The 20,098-nt window shown below is 45.7% G+C and overlaps 1 protein-coding gene across 2 annotated transcripts in view; it reads right to left on the bottom strand.

Annotated features, from left to right (window-relative positions):
- Nucleotides 1-20,098, bottom strand: part of Rab35 (RAS oncogene family member Rab35) — a 150,462-nt gene that overhangs the window by 79,356 nt on the left and 51,008 nt on the right. For both annotated transcript variants that reach the window (XM_045727799.2, XM_069314979.1), the window contains exon 3: nucleotides 14,267-14,391. In XM_045727799.2, the coding sequence (XP_045583755.1) occupies nucleotides 14,267-14,391 (125 nt within the window). The remainder of the gene's footprint in view (nucleotides 1-14,266; nucleotides 14,392-20,098) is intronic.

The following is a 20,098-nucleotide window of genomic DNA, read 5'->3' as shown; positions in this document are numbered from 1 at the left end:
ACCCGGGAACAGCCCCAAGCGTTTCAACAAGGGAGGAAAAACCCCTCAACACATGGGGTGGTCAATCACCAAGCAGCAAAAGACCACAGAGGTAGACCCCAAGGTGACTTGTGGCAGATAACCCCAAGCTACAAGGGTGTTACTGACGGGGCACTCAGGGAAGGTAACCCTAAGCACATGCAGCCTGAGTACCTGAGAATATTACTCCCAGCTCGCATGCCACCGTAAAAGCAGTACCGAACACAAGACACAGCACAACAAGAGAAACCGGAGCTGGAGCCACAAGACCAAACCACTATCACACCAGCCTGAGAACTGGTGGTTGGATCGCTGGCACGGTGAATCTGGGACTCCCCCTATCCCCTCCTGGCGAAGGGAGGAGCTGCGCAGACATGCAGAGCAGCTTGTGTGACGTTATGCTTCTTTCCTCGTTTTTCATTTGGGGAGTTTTGTCCACTCGTTTGTCTATTTTCATTGTTTTAACAAGAATAAGGGTTTGTTTTGAGGCGCTTACCTTTCTGGGAGCCTGTACCGGTCGATGGTAGGTATAGAATACTCCAAATCACATGTGCATTTCTATAGGCCTTTGCTCCTCGTGCCTCTCTAAGGAAGCCAAGTTCTGGCTCGTGGTACCCAGTAGGCCTAGAACTCCATACATACTTAGTGATGCCAAAGTTTAGTGATACTGTATACCTATCAGCCTGGATAGCTCCAGGGAGTTGTAGGGACTCCTCCCCCCTAGAACAAACAATAAAAAAAATCCATAAATTTTGTGGAGATCCCCAGAATATATTACAGTACAGGTACTATATATAAATTCTGAAGGGAACCCTTGAATATTTTGCATAAATTTCAGGAGTCCTGGAACATGTTACATATATAAACGCAGTTCAGAAGGAGTCTTGGAACATGTTATATAAATTCAATTCTAGAACGAGTCCTGAAACATGTTTTATAACTACCCATTATTCAAAAACAGAAAATTTGTGAAGAGTATACAAATTTTTGCTTCCATAAATCAGTTACAAATTATATAGTCATTTCAAAGTCAAAATGACTGAAATAATCAATAATGGACATCATAATGTAATGTAATGATTGGTACACAAGTCCAGCATTTATTTTTATTAAGCCAAATGTTTTGTTTTCAGTTAAAATATCAGCTTCCTTTATTTTGTTAATACCAATTAAAATGTTTCCTTTGATGGTGTTTGCAAGTAAGTTTAGATGCTATGAGAGAATCTTTGTGTGTGTGTTTGTAAAGTTTTCCCACGTGTTTTACCCTGCACCTCCACCACGAGAGAGAGCAACCTGACTTGACTGACTGAAGGTGTATGCTGGGTGTACTCCCATGAAATGCCCACCTCACTGTTCTCAAGTTGTTTACCTCAGTTTACTCAGCGTAACTGAATACATATGTTGATCTGGTGAGTGAGAAATGACTTCTATGTTGTATTATGGCCCATTCTCTGTGTCTTTTAATGGGAATTAGACAGCTGCTACGGGCTGCTTCCTGAGGGTGTGTAACAACGAAGAGGCCTGGTCGAGGACTGGGCCCCGGGGAGGCTAAGTCCCGAAATCATCTCAAGATAACCTCAAGATAGTCACCAAGTGTTTCCTCTCCTGTGTGAGGTGAATCTTTATACTTTACATTTGTTCTGCATTCCCAATTTAAAATAACGTACAATACATGTACAGTACTGTAAGTAAAGAAGTGGGGAAGCTTTTTTATTTATTTTTAGATTAGCCCCTCATCCTCACAACAATCAACAGCCCTTTAGAAAACTTTAACTGTCCTACACCTATTAACCTAATGCCAATGTTAAATCAAATGATGTCAATGATTCACTATGAGTTATAAGTTTTAACATTTACTTTCTAAGAGAATCAAATATTTGTATGAAATAATAATATAAAACCAGTATTAATGTGATGAAATGTCAGTTTCTGGTGGAGCCCCCAGAGGCTCCCTAAAGCTATCACACTGATTAAGTGCCATACAACTAGTTGTCATCAGTGGCAGAATTGTATTGGCCTACCTGGGACAACGAGCCAGAACTTAGTCCCCTCAGAGAGACACAGGGAGCGATGGCCTATGAAACTTTACATTTAACCCTTAAGCTGCTAAGGGGTCCTGAGGAGATTTACACCCCTGTGCGCAAGAAAAAAAAAAAATTCTAACAAATTATTTTGTCTTCTAAAAATGTTAATGTGTGTTCCCTGAGCACGGGAAAAATAAAAAAAATCGTAGGTGACATATTTTGGGCGCAATAGACTGAGGAAGTCTGGTAAAAAGTGGGCGTTAACAGAGCGGTCGTCAGAGCCGGTCAGCGTCACCCGTGCTGACAGGTGGGAGTTGCCACAAAGATATTATTACCTAATTATTTCAATGTCTCTGATTTTTTCTTAGTTTTTTTGCAGTAATATTATTCAATAGTGTGTATTGTGATATATTTATATAATAAAAGGGGTGAATAATCGCTATACTCTAAAGTATGGTGTGCATATTAGTGATTCAATTATTATGTTCATAAAACAATAAACAAATAGTTTTGCTGTTATTACACTCTATACGCAGGTTATATATAAGTATCTGCATATTTTGTTTACCATAATGACCCACTAAGTTGGTATTGAGAGTCGAAAAGCAACGAGGAGTGACCGCCACACACCAGCCAGCCACTCGTTGCCACTCCCTCAACAACGCCTCACTCGCCCACTTTCTCCTCCCACCATCCTGTTTTATATTTTATTCACGATATACAGACTTATATATAAGTATCTACATGTTTTATTCACCACAACTGTACAACTAAGCTGATATAGTTAGATCAGGCAGTAAGAGTCGTCGCTACACAGAGTCGGCTGGCAGCTCCCTCACTCATTCAAGGTCACACACACTAAACTTTTTCCCCCAACAATACTGTTTGTGGTGTTATTACACTATATACAGACGTTTTATATAAATATGTATATGTTTTGTTCACCACAACTGTACAACTAAGCTGATATAGTTAGTTCAGGCACTAAGAGTCGTCGCTACACACAGTCGGCTGGCGGCTCCCTTACTCATTCAAGGTCACACGCACTAAACTTTCTCCCCCAACAATACTGTTTGCAGTGTTATTACACTATATACACATATAATATATAAGTCTCTACATGTTGTATGCACGGCAACTTTACACATAAGCTTGTAGAGTGCCCAAAGAGCATAGTGGCCACCTTCTACACAGCCAGACAAATCATGCAGACAACGTCACCTCCATCACCCAAATGGCTCCTCCCAACATAATCCTTTTGCTGTTATTACACTAATGCACACATACGACCTGGGGAATGTAGGGTGTCAGGGAGCCTCCTCCAGAAACTGGCATTTCATCACATTCAACTCTGGTTTTCTGTGGGGAGCCCCATCATCTCCTTGAAGCTAACTATCCAGAGAAAGACAAAAAGGGTCACTTACCAGGGAAGAGGCAGCACTGCAGATATCAAGACGAAGGAGAAACCAACCTCTGCGACACACGACCCAAAGCAACTACACAGTCGCAGAGGTCCTGGAACGTTAACATGGCAGCCAAGAACCTGTTCGACCTCCAAAAACCCTATACCGGAATATAGGCCCAAGACAAATTACCAAAGACAGCCATCATAGTGGCATACTTACGGATATCATGAGCAAGAGGGTAGACTGCAGGCTGGCCAGCCTTAATAACACTACGAACAACCAGAGAAATACGAGTCTTGGAACAGGGAACAGGGAAACCAGATCAACCCACAACAAGTCCACTAAAGCAGAACCAGCGGCTCGAGGGTATCGGTGTAGAGTCACCACCGGACAAAGTGCATCATGCACCCACGACCTAACCACCCAAGCATCCACAACTAAAAGATCTCTCTGGAAGCCTGCCAAGCCCATTCTTCGCCAGAAAAGAAGGAGCCAACTGCAAAATAAAACAACCATTAGGATCAAAAGACCAAACCAGCCAGAGAAGAGCATGAAGCTTACTCACCCAACAACTGGAGGCCAAGTAAAGCAAAAACAATGCCTTCCAAAGACAAGCCCAGACTGAAGGGGCCATCGTAAAATGAGTGGTAGAAAGAAAGAAAAGAACGAACCTGGTCCAAAGACCATGAAGGCTCAGGTGGTGCATGAGCAGGCCAGAGATGAGATAAAGTGCGAGAAAACTTGCAAAACGGGGCCGAAGAAATGTCAATCCTGAATGCGAGCAGAAGAGGCTCCGCCAACGCTGCACATATTAGGTGTACAGAACTTGCATCAATAATGTTCATTGTCTACACACTTAGGTAATTACAATAAGAAGCGACAGTATTCGACATAAGATGCTGATCAAGGAAAAGCCAAGAAAGGACAAAACCCAGTCAGAAACAAATGGACAATGACGAAGGGAGAGAAAATTGAGAAAAGACTGCCAAGAAACCTCATACTGTCACTGAAAAACCTTATACTGCTGCAGGTGGGACACCATCAAATCATCCACCTGTTCACCACACAAATGGTGATAAATACACATTAGAAAGTTCAGAGGTCGACATCCGGTCGCTCAAACGTCCTGCAAATCCAGCATCAACTTCCAAGCAACGACATCAATATAGATCTGAGGAGGTTGGGCTTGGCTGACCCAGGCTGGCTCCCTCTTCCCCCACAGGTGAGGAGGGAGGTGGGGGCAAAGTTGCAGGGGGGCTAGTTTCATGAAACTTTGGTTGTATGTTTTCATTGTGGGAAGTTCTTTTGGCAATTTTAGGGCTGCCGTCTTATTTTAATCATGCAGTAATTTGTTTTGATTAACCTATCTTTCTGCGTGCCTTCCCATAAATGGTGGCAAAGCTGATAAACTTTAATTGTGAAGTGCTCATAGGCCATCGCTCCCTGCACCTCTCTGAGGGGACCAGGTTCTGGCTCCTGGAATTCATTGTTGAAGTATGGCTCTCTGGTAGTCATCACATTACATGATTCAATTCAATCTGCCTCTATTTGGGAACTATTGTTAGGGATTATCTCTCTGAAGTGCTAAATAAGGTAGTATGTATTTTAAACTGTCAGGGAGCCTCCGCGGCTCACCCAGAAACTGGCGTTTCAATACATTCAACGCTGGTTTTCTGTGAGGAGTCCTGTCGGTCCGAAGTTAACTACCTACAGAGAAGGAAAAACAGGGGACTTTCAGGGAGGCAGAAGCAGTGCAGGTACCAACACGAAGAGGAGACCGTCGACAGATGCCCCAAAGCAACACAAGGCCACAGAGGACCACAAACATTAACCAGATAACTCGCAGCCAAGACCTTGTTGGACCTATAAAACTCCAGTGCCCGAATATCATCCTGAGGCATGTTCCTGAACAAAGCCGACAGAGTTGCATGCTTCTAACATCATGGGCATGGGGTTAGATTACAGGCTGGCTAGACTTTATGACACTGCAGACAACTTGGGACACATGAACCCTGGAACAGGGAAACCAGATCAACCCACAATGCGTCCACAGAGACAGAACCAGTGGCCTGCAAGTAGTGCCGCAAAGGCACTACTGGATGCAAAATATGATGGACCCCCCTGCCGAACCAACCAAGCACCCAAGACCAAAGGACCCCCTCCAGAACCCCGCTGTCTTGTTCTTCTCCAGAAAAAATAAGTCGGCTGCAACCAAACAAGATGACCCTCATGGCCAAAAGAACAAAACACCACCGTGCCGGAGAAGAGCATGAAGCTTCCCAACCCAACCACTAGAGGTCAAAGCCAACAAACACAAGGCCTTCCAAAAACATTCCTAAACCAAAGGAGCTACCACAATCCAAGGAAAAAAAAGAAAAGAAAGAGCTTGGTCCAAACACCAAGCAGACTTAGGCAGCACCTGAGCAGACTATAGGTGGAAAAAAATGCATTGAGAAAGCTTGTAGAATGGGGAGGTAGTGACATCCACCCCGAACGCCCAACTGAAATGGCTCCGCCAATGTCACACGATAAAAAGAGACAATATCCAGAAAATGCCAAGAAAAGACAAAATAACCCTGTTGGACACAGAAGAAACCCAATGAAGGGGAAGAAAATGGTAGAACACCCACCAAGATACCTGATACAGTATCCACCCAATTTAACGGCCTATATGGGGCTGTACCCAGGTCGTTAAATGGGGGGGCTCCGGTATTTCCGAAATTGTTAAGTGTCGGTAATATTTCAAGTAACATTCAGGTAAGATATATTTTGTACAGACAGCCACTTGGTCCACCACTCTAGTGCCTTCTACCCTGTGATGTCACAGATTCACGGCACATTGTTTTCATTTTGTCATGAGACTGGCATGTTCATTCTGTGACTTTGTTGGACATATCTGTGCAATCAAGGAACATCCGTGCACTATGTCAGCTTCAAATGCACTCATTGTGTCACTGATGGCTGACTGGTGGGTGGGACTGTCCTCCGGGAAAAACAGCAGACAGAACAGCGAGTCATGGATGAAGAGTTCAAGCCAAATCCAGAGTCAGTGCATCCTGCCGACATGCGAAACGAGAGGTGAAAAACATGAAAACCGCCTTCCAGAGGATCCGGACATAGAGCTTCATGAGAGCTGACGACACTGAAGCAGCAGAGACCAAGATGCCAGCAGTAGGCACCCCGCTAAGCGACCCAACCTCTTCTGAAAGTCAATCCAAAGAAAGCTCCAAAAGAGAAAGGAATCACATGACAGAGGCCAAGAGAACCGAAGTCCGAAGTTCGTCAGCCACCCAGGCAGCCTAAAGAACAGGTAAGTGAGTGTGTAACGGCACCAGACTCACATCACGATGAAGGACAGGGGCGAAAAGGCAATCAGTGTGGAACTCAAAAGAGCCCCCAAAACACCTGCAACACAGAAGACACCTCCCACAACTGAAGCATGTGGGTACAACCAAAGCTGCATCAAGCTACCATTGAGAATAATGGATGGTTCACCAGCCAGGATGACTTCAGAGCCTCGTAACACATCCAATAATGAGAAAAAGATCTTAACTCCAAAGAGGCGAGAATCATCACCAAGGCGTAAACCATATCGTGCAAGAGTTAAGCACCAACGGCCTCCCAAACAGCCAAAGGGAAAATACGAGGAAGAAAATCTCTGGAAAGACGAATCCAGGGAGCCCAAAGGCCCCCGGAAACGAACCCTAGGGGGAAGCCCAACTAACTCAAAGGGAAGGGGGATACGAAAACCCCTACTCTTCAAAAGCAGACCCTGTGCATAGGGCACATGGGCCCAAGCAGAATCAAACCAAGTCTGTAAGCTCCATTTCAGACTCCTTCCCTGGGCCCCAGAACCCATCAACAAGGGCCCCAGGGCCGAGCCCTCATCCGTGCCCAACACCTGAGAAGAAAAGGCGGAGTCCTGGGAAAAGTCCTCAGAGGAGGGAGTCAGCTGCGAATACTCAGAAGCCTCAGCAGGAAAGAGAGGCTCAATTGCTTCTGCACCTGAATCGGAAGGAGGCAATGCATCACCCCAAGCTAAGCCCCGTCCCAACTCCAAAACCCTCAGATGCTTTAGAGCCGGAAATGGGGGAAAGAAAGGCAAACCACACCCACCTGGAAAGGATGAGGGGGTGTGGACAGAATCATGGTCAAAGCGACCAACACCCCGAAAACCAAGTGCCTGAAAACCAAGTAAGGCAGGTCCAGGGCTTCCAAATGAGCACACAATCTGGAACGTTGCAAGACAGAAAAATGGCTATGCAACAAGACTGCTGCCTGATACCTCGGAATATCTGATGAGGAATGATTAATCAAAAGCACATGCAGAGAACAAGTCCCGCAAGTCTCTGGGTCGTAGGTGTCACCGACCCAACAAACATCATGGCGAAGGCATAACGGATGAACGTCACCCAGAGGCATGAGTGACGAGCAACCCACGAATTCACACAAGGTGAGAGCGGGCTCGGAGAAGCTGCCATTATACAACCGAGCCCGCAGGGGATTTCCAGGACCTGTAGGGTGAAAAAGCCCCACAGGAAGCCTGAGCACTTGGACCAGCTACGCCAGTAACCCTTGTCGGTACAGGCAACCAGACCACCAAGATTGCCGGAAAGCCTGGGGACAACAGAGGAGTTCTACATAACATACCTTAGGTTAGCCAAATAAGGCAGAAGGCAGAACTCCACTGCCAAGAGAAGCAAACTAAAGCATCAGCAAATGAAAGAGTGAAAGAAAACCAGCGTTGAATGCAATGAAATGCCATTTTCTGGGTAGAGACCAGGAGGCTCCCGGGAGCTATTGGACTGATATTAGCTAATATTAGTATGGGGCTTTAGTCATATGGAGTTGTCAAGCCTACTGGGGACCACTAGCCAGAACATTGTCCCCTCAGAGAGGTGCAGAGCGCAATGGCCTATGAAACTCTTATGTATGAAATTGTTTATGTCTGCCATCAACCGGGGTTGAGTACCTAGAAAGGTAGGTGCTCCAAAACAGACCCCTCCTGGTAGAAAAATTGCAACCTGAGACCGAATAAAGGCTAGAAACTTACCAAGGCTAGAAGCTAACAAGCAACACGTCATCACACCGCACGCCTCTTGTTCACAGGGGGGTCCTGGCCCACCAAGCTGGCAGCCAGACCATCAGTTTGGAGACTGAAAACGAAAACAAAAACCACCGACCAAGGGGAGGGAGGGTGCCAGGGAACCTCCAGGGCTCTACCCAGAAAATGGCATTTCATTACATTCAATGCTGGTTTTCTGTGGGGAAGAACCATCAGCTCCCTGGAGCTAACTACCCCAAGAGCAGGAAAATAGGGACTTACCCAGGAGGCGGCTGCACCACACAAATCATAACAAAGATGAGACAACTGGCTGCAACCACCGACACAAGACCGCTGATGGCTTGGGACATTAACAAGGTAATGTGCAGCCAGGACCCTGTTCGATTTCCAAAACCCCCGAGCCCAAATGCCAGCCTAAGACATATTAACAAACACAGCAGCCAAAGCTGCGAACTTACAAACACCATGGGCATAGACTGCAGGCTACCTTGAGGTTACCTTGAGATGATTTCGGGGCTTAGCATCCCCGCAGCTTGGTTAACCAGGCTAATGGACGCAGTTACTCGCAGCCTGACATACAAATCAAAGCCTGGTTGATCAGGTATCCTTTGGAGGTGCTTATCAAGTTCTCTCTTGAACACTGAGGGGTCAGCCAATTATGCCTCTTATGTGTAGTGGAAGCATGTTAAACAGTCTCAGGCCTCTGATGTTGATATAGTTCTCTCTCAAAGTACCTATTGCATCTCCACTTTTCAACGGGGGTATTCAGCACATCCTGCCATGCCTTCTGGTCTCATGTCATGTTATTTCTGTGTGCAGGTTTGGGATCAGGCCCTCTACTATTTTCCATGTGTAAATTATTATGTATTTCTCCTGTCTGTGCTTAAGAGATTACAGTTTAGATATTTTAGTCACTACCAATAGTTTAGATGTTTTACTGAGTGAATTCTAGCAGCAAAGGATCTCTGCACACTCTCCAGGTCAGTACTCAGCTTTGAAAGGGGCTGTCATTGTGCAACAGTTTTCCACTCCTTGAAAAGTATCGTCAATATAGCATCTCTAGTGTGAAAGGCTCTGTTATCCAACCTGTTATTTTTCTTGCAGATTTGACAGCTACTATATTGTTTTCTTTAAAGGTAAGGTCTTCTGACATGAGTACTAAATACCAAAATCCTTTACATTGCCTTTTTGTTCTAAGTTATGATTTGTCTGCGATTTGCACATGGTTTTCGTTTTTATATTTTCATTTTTCCCTTGCGCTAGAGCTGGAACTTATCTTCGTTAAACACCGTATTACTTTTTGTATCCTATAGAAAGACCTGGTTTATATCTGATTGAAGGTTCACCATGTCCTATATATTGTCTACTCTCATAAAAATCCTAGTGTTATCTGCAAAGGAATATACAGTACTATAGATTGTGTCCTTGTCTGTGTCTGATATGAGGATGAGAAAAAAGTACTGGAGCAAGCACAGTACCCTGAGGGACTGAGCTCTTCACAGTTGATGAACTGGATTTTATTTTGTTGACTATTACACATTGGGTTCTGTTAGTCAGGAAATTGTAGATCCAGCTGCCTATTTTTCTGGTAATTCCTTTTGAACACATTTTGTGTGCAATAACACAATAGTCACATTTGTCGAAGCCTTTTGTAAAATCTGTGTAAATTACATCAGCGTTTTGTTTGTCTTCCATGGCATCTAATGCCATGTCATAGTGGTCTAGCAACTGTGACAGGCAAGAGCATCCTGTTCTCTAACCATGTTGTCCAGGGTTATGGAGATGCTGTAATTCCATATATTTTGTGATCTTACTTATAAGCACTCTCTTAAAGATTTTTATGATGTGTGAGGTTAGGGCTATCAGCCTGTAATTTTTGCCTCTGCCTATTTCCTCCTTTATGGAGTGGTGTTTATGTAGTGGTGCTATCTCTCTTTTAGTATGTCAGGGATAGCACCATTATCTAGACTTTGTCTCCAAAGAATGTGAAGGGCCTGAGATTGTTTTTTTACAGTTCTTGATGAAAATCAAGTTCCAAGAATTAGGGCCTGGTGCAGAGTGTATAGGTATACTGTCTATGGCGGCTTCAAAATCCAGCGGGGATAGGGTGACATTTGATATATGATTTGATGTTGCCATCACATCCATGAAGAATTCATTTGGATTATCAATCTTCAGTGTGTTTAGTTGCTCGCTGAAAACAGAGTTGTATTGATACCTCAGTATTTCGCTCATTTCTTTGTTGTCATCAGTGAATGTTCCATCTAACTTTCACAGGGGCCCAATACTAGATGTAGTCTTTTATCTTGATTTTACATAGGAGAAAAAATATTTCGTATTTCTCTCTATTTCACTGATGGCCTTTTGCTCTCTTTGTCTCTCCTGGGTTTTGTATGAATCTTGTAGCTTTATTTCAATCATTTCTATTTCTCTATCTAGCCTTCCTTTGTCGTTCCTGAGATAGGGTGTGACTCAAATTGTTCCGTAACTCGTTTTCTTCGCCTATAGACGGAACGCTGTTCCCATTCCTATTTGCATCTCTTCCTCTTTTTTTCTTAGAGGTATGCGGCTTGAGCATATTTCTAGTGCAACTGAGCTTATTTTTTCCAGGCACTGGTTCAGGTTTGCATTTTCTAGTTGTTCTTCCCAGCTTATCCCCAGGAAGCAGCCCACAGCAGCTGTCTAACTCCCAGGTATCTATTTACTCCTAGGTGAACAGCGGCATCAGGGTGAAACTGCTCATTTGTTTCTGCCTCTGTCGGGAAACGAACCCGGAACCTTAAGGCTACGAATCCCAATCACTGTCCACTCAGCCGTCAGGCCCTCTTATGCTTGTCAGAATAGGCTAGGAGGCTTGTCAGAAGGCTAGGCTGGCTAGATTTGATAACCCTGTGGAAAACCTGAGAGACTCGAGCCTTGGAACAGGTAACAAGAGATACCGGGGTCAACCCACAGTGCATCCCTGGACACAGAAGCCGAGGTGTGCAGGTAATGGCATAAAACCGAAACTGGGCACAAAACATGATGCACACCCGGCCTGACCAACCAAGCATCAATAACCCACGGACCCTCCGGAACCCCGCCGTCTCGTTCTTCACCAGAAAAGGAGACAGCTGCAATCGAACAAAACATCCAGACATCCAGAAACTAAAGCCAACAAGAACAAAGCATTCTGAAAACAGTCTTGGACCGAAGGGACCACCACAAACCAAGGAGAAGAGAGAAAGGAGAGCACCGGGTTCAAAGACCAGGATGGCTCAGGCGGCACATGAGTAGGCCGGCAGTGGAAAAGGCACAAGAAAGCTTGTGAAACGGAGCCGAAGTGATATCCACCCTCAACGCAAGCTGGAGTATTTGGCATAAGATGCCTGTCCTGAAAGAGCCAAGAAAGAAAAAGCAACACAACACGAACCGAAACCAAAGACAACCTACACTGGGAAAAGAAGTGGCGAAAAGACTGCCAAGAGACTTCATACTGCCGTCGAGAAGAAGACTGCAGGTGGGACACCATTAGAGAAGCCACCTGGTCACCATACAGATGGTGATAAACCAGCATCAGAAACTCCAAACACGAAAAGCAGAAGAGTAGAGTGAACCAGCTAGGTACCTCACCGGCCTGATCTGCTGAAAGAGGTGGAGCCGTGGAAAACGCCTCGGGTTCGGACACCAAGCAAGCAGCGCTTGAAATCAAGGCTGGGCCGCCCACCATAGATTCAGAATAAGAACCCTCTCTCAATAGGACTCATCTTCATTATGAGTTGTGTGGTGCAGCCGTCTCCCGGGTAAGTCCCTATTTTCCTGATCTTTGAGTAGTTAGCTCCAGGTAGCCAATGGGGCTCCCCACAGAAAACCAGTGTTGAATATAATGAAATGTCATTTTGTTAGTAGAGCCCCAGAGGCTCCCTGGCACCCTCCCTCTCTCCCCCTGATTTGGGGGAGGGAGGGTGTTGCGAACGAGCAGTGGGCAGTGTGATGACATGTTGCTTGCTAGCTAGTTTTCCTTGGGGGAGTTTCTAGCCACTGTTCGGTCTCGGGTTGCAATTTTTCTACCAGGAGAGGTTTGTTTTGGAGGGCCTTCCTTTCTAGGTGTTCACCCCAGTCAATGGCAGACATGAATAATTTCATACACGAGTTTCATAGATCATTGCTCCCTCTGCCTCTCTGAGGAGACCACATTTCGGCTAGTGCTCCCTGGTACGCTTGACAACTCCATATGACTGAAGCCCCCGTACTTGAGGTTATCTTGAGGTTATCTTGAGATGATTTTGGGGCTTAGTGTCCCTGCAGCCTGGTCCTTGACCAGGCCTCCACCCCCAGGAAGCAACCCGTAGCAGCTGTCTAACTCCCAAGTACGTATTTACTGCTAGGTAACAGGGGCATCAGGGTTAAAGAAACATTTTACCCATTTGTCTCCGCCTTCACCGGGGATCGAACCCGGAACCTCAGGACTACGAATCTGAAGCGCTGTTCACCCAGCTGTCAGGCGCCCTGAGGAGGTGCACTAATATCACCTCGTATCCTAGTGCACTTCGTACTAATATCAGCTAATATCAGTCCAATAGCTCCAGGGAGCCGAAGGGGCTTCCCCCACAGAAAACAAAACAAAACCTCACAACAGCCAATAAGCAGTCCGGGAGAAACATCGGCGTGCCCTAGCTAACTGAAGAGCTGGCAATGCCAGCCATAGTGCACCTCCTCATCCAACAACATTCCCCTACCCAAGGCAAGATGGAAGACCTAAAGACCCCCGACAAATTCCAAATTCAAATATCACCACAAGCAAGGAAGTCCTCTAACTGGATGTGATTCCCAAATGCCCCAGGGAAAAAAACTCTGACCATGCAAGGTCAGTACTTATGGAGCACCTAGGGAAGGTAACTCTAGGCACTTGCAGCTCCAGTACTCTAAACTCCTGACCAACACACACTTTCCTGTAGGAACAGTCTCTCAAGGCAAAACACCAACAAAACGGTAAACTCTGGCCAGAACGAATCAATGACCTCCAGGCACACCAGTCAAAATCTGGCTGGTGGCAGCTCGGCTCACCTGGGCCACCTCTCCTTTTCCCCAATGAGGGTAAGGGGTCGAGCTAACAAGCAGGGGGCTATTTGGACGAAGTTTTGCTTGTTTGTTTTGGTGGAGGAGTTCTTTCGATGCTTACAGGGTGTAGGTCGGAATTTTCAACCAGGCAGTGGTCTGTTTTGATTTGCCTACATTTCTGGGTGCTTTCCTGGTTGACGGCAAGATGAAAGACTTTATATTTAAAGTGTTCATGGGCTATTGCTCCCTGCACCTCTCTTGAAGAGCCAGGTTCTGGCTCATGGTCCCTGGTAGGCATACAAGAACTCTGCAATTGATGACGCCAAGTACTATGGCACTTAATCAGCATAAATAGCTTCAAGGAGCCTATGGGGCTTCCCACAGAAAAATTTTGAATTGCCTACAGTAGTAATTTTGATAATATGGTGTGGAAAATTACACAATCTCTACAGGTCATATCTATCAAAGTTTTGCTATCATTCTAAAACTTATTCAATTAGCATATAGTTTTCAAGTAAAATATTATCATTAGCTTAAAAGCAATGGATACTGAATTAGAGAGATTTTTCAAGATAATTTCTGAATTACAAACACTTAATTCACAACCTATAACATTTAAATGACAAAGAACCATCAAACTATATTTATAAAGCATACAGTATATACATATAATATCATAAATAATAAATTGAATAAAACATGCATGACCATACCTAATATTCTGTTGACTACTTCACAATTTTGCTCAATTTCGTGCAGCCAGCGCTTGACATTAGCAAAGCTCTCCCCATTGGTTACATCGTATACCACTATTACTCCGTGGGTTCCTCGATAATACCTGAAAGAACCAAAACTCTAATACTTGTCCAATACATGAATTTGTGTATTTTTTTCACTTGGAAATGGATAAAGGTCGGTAGAATAGTAAAATTCTGTAAACGTCTTCACATTTCGGTGTTAATCATGACTGCTAGCAGTATCTAGTTTATTATGCATTACTGGCATATGCTACACCATACAGTTATTACTATAGTGTGTTAAAGTATTTTTTATGTATTGAGGTTTATTGTTATCAATATACTTAGCTCATTAAGTAAATACCGAGAACCTAGCCATACATAGGCTCATCAAAATGAGCATCTACTGTGCAATTCTTGGTCTTGAAATGTATTCTCTTTATTCCAGGAGTTCATTAACAATACAGTACACTATAAAGAACATTTTGAAAATGTTTCTTGAGAAATGCATCCACATGCAGAACCACATTTACTATGTACAGTTAAGAACAAACTGAACATTCTTCTCTTACAGCATTCTATGTGTACAATACTAGAGCAATGATTCAATTAAGTAATTGTACTGTCTTATCACAGACATAACAACATAGGATAAAAAACCAACGTTGAATGTAATGAAACGCCATTTTCTGGGCGAGTCCCGGAGGCTCCCTGGAGCTTACTAGGGTGATATGCTAATGACAGACTTTGGCATCAGTCATGTGTATGGAGTTTTTATGGGCCTACCAGGGACCACGAACCAGAACCTGGCCCCCTTTAGAGAGGCAAGGGGAGCAATGGCCTATAGAAACCCCTGTGTAACAGGAAGCATTCTATGTCTGCCATCGACCGGGTTAGGCACCCAGAAAGGGAGGCGTCCCAAAACAAATCCCTATTCTGGTGAAAATTGCAACCAAAAGCCGAACGAGTGGATAGAACTCCCCAAACAAAAACAAGCAAACTAGTATGACGTCATCCGTTGTTGCACCGCTGTCTGCGCAGCCCTCCCTCCCCAGGAGGGGGAAGGGGCAGCCTGAGACCTACCGCGCTGGCGATCCACACCCCAGTTCTGAGGCTGGATGTCAAAAACCCGCAAAAAAAAAAAAAAAAAAAAAAAAAAAAAAAAAAAAAAAGCAGACCAGAGGGAGGGAGGGATACCGGGGAGCCTCCGGGACTCACCCTGAAAATAGCATTTTCATTACATTCAATGCTGGTTTTCTAGGGGGAGTCCCTACGGCTCCCCGGAGCTAACTACCCACTGAGGAAAAGAATAGGGACTTACCCGGGAGGCGGTTGCTGCTCACTCCTCAACCCGAAGTCAAGACAACTGGCTGCATCTGTCGACCCAAAGCGACACAGGCCCGACTGGGCCCAGGAACGTTTACAAGGTAATGAGCAGACAGGACCCTGTTCGACCGCTAAAATCCCCGCACCCAAATGTCAGCCCAGGACATATTGCCAAAGACGGCGGCAAGTGCTGCGAACTTGCGGACGTCATGGGCATGGGGATAGACCGCAGGCTGGCTAGCCTTAGTAACCCTGCGGACGACCTGGGAGACCCACACCCTCGAACAGGGAAGAAGGGAAACGAATCAACTCAAAGCGCATCCACGGACACAGAAGCCGTGGCGCGCAAATAATGGTGGAGAGCTGCAACCAAACAAAACATGATGCACCTCCGGCCGAACCAACCAAACATCAACAACCCAAGGGCCCTTCTGGAACGCAGCAGTCTCATTCTTCGCCAGAAAAGAAGGAGAAGGCTGCAGACGAACAAACTGATCACCCTGACCGAAGGAGTAGAAACCTCTGCACCGGAGGAGAGCATGAAGCTCACCCACCCGACCCCCAGAGGCCAATGCCATCAGGAAAAGAGCTTTCGAAAAACAAGAGGGAGGAGGAGGGATTGCCTCCCCCTCCTCCCCGGGGAGGGGAGGCAACCCCGGGAACCTCGACGGCAAGACCCGGGGCCGAGCTGCACCCCCAAAGCCCCAGCTTGACAAGGAAAAGCCGGGGCAGCCGTACAAACACTAAGGAAGGGAGCCCACTGGTCAGACCCATACAGCACGGCTGGAGGAACTGACTCGAATGCCTCCGCCACCACCCCAGGAAGAGGAAATCCCCCGAGACTGCCCGAGTCTCAACCCAACCAGACTCCACCCCAACCCCGAAACCCGCCTACAATTCAGAGCCGAAAGCAAGGGAGGAAGTGTGCAGAACAGAAGGGGAAGGACGAGGAGCGGAAGGCGCCAGAGCCGAAGCGACCCCCACCCTCAAGTTCAGACCCCAACAACCAAAACGGGGCAGCCTTGGGGCATCCGGGGCTGCAAACAACCAAGAGCATTGCAGCAACCTACACCCAGCAAGCAACGCCGCTGCCGCCTGCACCCAATCATCATGACCAGTGGCCTGGGTGAACGAGAACACGTACTGACAACACCCGTCGCACGACTCCGTGTCATTAGAAACAATGACTCAACAGGCAGCATGGCGGAGGCACAACCGGTGAGTGTCACCCTGAGACAAGGGGCCAGAACAACCGTCAAACTCGCAGGACGCGAGGGGGTACTCCAGGGACACACCTATAGGGCCACAGAGCCCCCGTGGGGTTTCCCAGGGCCCTTAGCCTTTGGTACACACTAAGGGAAGCCCAGGCAGGGTACCACAAACCGCGCCTAAGTCTACCAAACAAACTTCTAAAAGCTGAACCCCCCGGACGTGTCCACTCACAGGGGCCAAGCAGGGAGTACCACCAACAGAAGAAATTGAAATAAAAACACCTAGAACAGTAAAGGGGGACCAGAAAGGCAGACCCCCACCAGGCAAAAACAAAAACAGAAGAAAAACTCCGCAAGAGGACAACGTACCCAGGCGGAACAGAGCCGGACACTGTTATTGGTGAAACTAGTTGTGCGGTCCCCCATGCCCCTACCAGTGATGAAAACTACCCCCTACCCAAAGACAAACCAGGGCAACAAAACCCCGGCCAACTCCAAGGGTGGCCCAGTCCCGAGCAGTAAAGGACACAGCGGAGGTAGAACCCAAGGTGACTTGTGGAAGGTGGCCCCAAGCCCCAAGGGCAGTACTTACAGGGCACCTAGGGAAGAGAGCCCTAGGTGCATGCAGCCCAAGTACCGTGGAATCTCACTCCTGGCTCACACCCCACCGGTAGAGACAGTCCACACCACAAGGCACAGAACTGAAACAAAACCCGGAGCCAGAGGCACTCGTCCGGCCAGTAATTCCATCAGCCAAGAACTGCCAGTTGGATCGCTGGCGTGGAGGGTCTGGGACTCCCCTTTCCCCCTCCCGGGGATGGGTGGGGTTGCGCAGATGGTGGTGCGGCGACGTGATGACGTCATGCTAGTTTGATAATTTTGTTTGGGGAGTTCTATCCACTCGTTCGGCTTTCTGTAGCAATATTTTTAGCAAAATAGGGGTTTGTTTTGTTTTGGGGCGCCTACCTTTCTGGGTGCCTATCCCAGTCGATGGCAGACATAGAATGCTCCCAACCACAAGGGGGTTTCTATAGGCCATTGCTCCTCGTGCCTCTCTCAGGGGGCCAGGTTCTGGCTTGTGGTCCCCGGTAGGCAAAAACTCTGCACTTTGACTGATGCCAGAAAGTTATACATATCCATTCAGCCTGGATAGCTCCGGGGAGCCGACGGGCTCCCCCCAGAAAACAGCGTTGAATGTAATGAAATGCCATTTTTTGGGCAAGTCTTGGAGGCTCCCCCGGAGCTATCCAGGCTGATATGTATATCCTTAGACTTTGGCATCAGTGTAATTACCTAAGTGTAATTACCTAAGTGTAGTTACAGGATGAGAGCTACGCTCGTGGTGTCCCATCTTCCCAGCACTCTTTGTCATATAACGCTTTGAAACTACTGACGGTCTTGGCCTCCACCACCTTCTCACTTAACTTGTTCCAACCGTCTACCACTCTATTTGCGAAGGTGAATTTTCTTATATTTCTTCGGCATCTGTGTTTAGCTAGTTTAAATCTATGACCTCTTGTTCTTGAAGTGCCAGGTCTCAGGAAATCTTCCCTGTCGATTTTATCAATTCCTGTTACTATTTTGTATGTAGTGATCATATCACCTCTTTTTCTTCTGTCTTCTAGTTTTGGCATGTTTAATGCTTCCAACCTCTCCTCGTAGCTCTTGCCCTTCAGTTCTGGGAGCCACTTCGTAGCATGTCTTTGCACCTTTTCCAGTTTGTTGATGTGCTTCTTAAGATATGGGCACCACACAACAACTGCATATTCTAGCTTTGGCCTAACAAAAGTCATGAACAATTTCTTTAGTATATCGCCATCCATGTATTTAAATGCAATTCTGAAGTTAGAAAGCATCGCATAGGCTCCTTGCACAATATTCTTTATGTGGTCCTCAGGTGATAGTTTTCTATCTAGAACCACCCCTAGATCTCTTTCTTTATCAGAATTCTTTAAAGATTTCTCACATAATATATAGGTTGTATGGGGTCTATGTTCTCCTATTCCACATTCCATAACATGACATTTATTAACATTAAATTCCATTTGCCAGGTGGTGCTCCATATACTTATTTTGTCCAGGTCTTCTTGAAGGGCATGACAATCATCTAAATTTCTTATCCTTCCTATTATCTTAGCATCATCAGCAAACATGTTCATATAATTCTGTATACCAACTGGTAGATCATTTATGTACACAATAAACATCACTGGTGCAAGAACTGAACCCTGTGGTACTCCACTTGTGACATTTCTCCATTCCGATACATTGCCTCTGATTACTGCCCTCATTTTTCTATCAGTCAGAAAATTTTTCATCCATGATAGAAGCTTACCTGTCACCCCTCCAATATTTTCCAGTTTCCAGAACAACCTCTTATGTGGAACTCTGTCGAAAGCCTTTTTTAGATCCAGATAGATGCAGTCAACCCAACCCTCTCTTTCCTGTAATATCTCTGTGGCTCGATCATAGAAACTGAGTAAATTCGATACACAGGATCTTCCAGATCGAAAACCATACTGTCTGTCTGATATTATATCATTTCTCTCCAGGTGTTCTACCCATTTAGTTTTGATTAGCTTTTCCAATACTTTCACTATTACACTTGTCAATGATACAGGTCTATAATTGAGGGGGTCTTCCCTGCTGCCACTTTTGTAGATTGGAACTATGTTAGCCTGTTTCCACACGTCTGCTACGATTCCTGTACACAGGGATGCCTGAAAGATCAGGTGAAGTGGAATGCTGAGCTCAGATGCACATTCTCTCAGAACCCATGGTGAAACGCCATCTGGGCCAGCTGCTTTGTTCTTCCCGAGCTCCTTTAGCATATTTTCCACTTCATCTCTAGACACCTCTATCCGCTCTATGTTGTTCTCTAGAATTCTTATTGTGTCTGGTTCTCTGAAGATTTCATTTTGTACAAACACACTTTGGAACTTTTCATTTAATGTTTCACACATTTCCTTTTCATTTTCCGTGAATCTGTTTCCCATTTTCAACCTCTGGATATTATCCTTTACCTGCAATTTGTTGTTTATGAATTTGTAGAATAGGCCCGGTTCTGTTTTACATTTATCTGCTATCCCTTTTTCAAAATTTCTTTCTGCCTCTCTCCTTACTGCTGTATAGTTGTTTCTCGCATCTTTGTATCGCTGGTATGTTTGGGGGTTTGGCCTCTTCCTATACTGATTCCATTTTTGTGTCTTTTGGTCTCTTGCCCTCTCACAATTTCTGTCAAACCAATCCTGTTTTCTGGCCCTGCATCTCT

This window comes from Procambarus clarkii, chromosome 80 (genome assembly GCF_040958095.1).
Source record: "Procambarus clarkii isolate CNS0578487 chromosome 80, FALCON_Pclarkii_2.0, whole genome shotgun sequence".
NCBI classification, from domain to species: domain Eukaryota; kingdom Metazoa; phylum Arthropoda; class Malacostraca; order Decapoda; family Cambaridae; genus Procambarus; species Procambarus clarkii.
The sequence above is the reverse complement of the archived record's forward strand: the minus strand, read 5'-3'. Positions and strand labels throughout refer to the sequence as shown.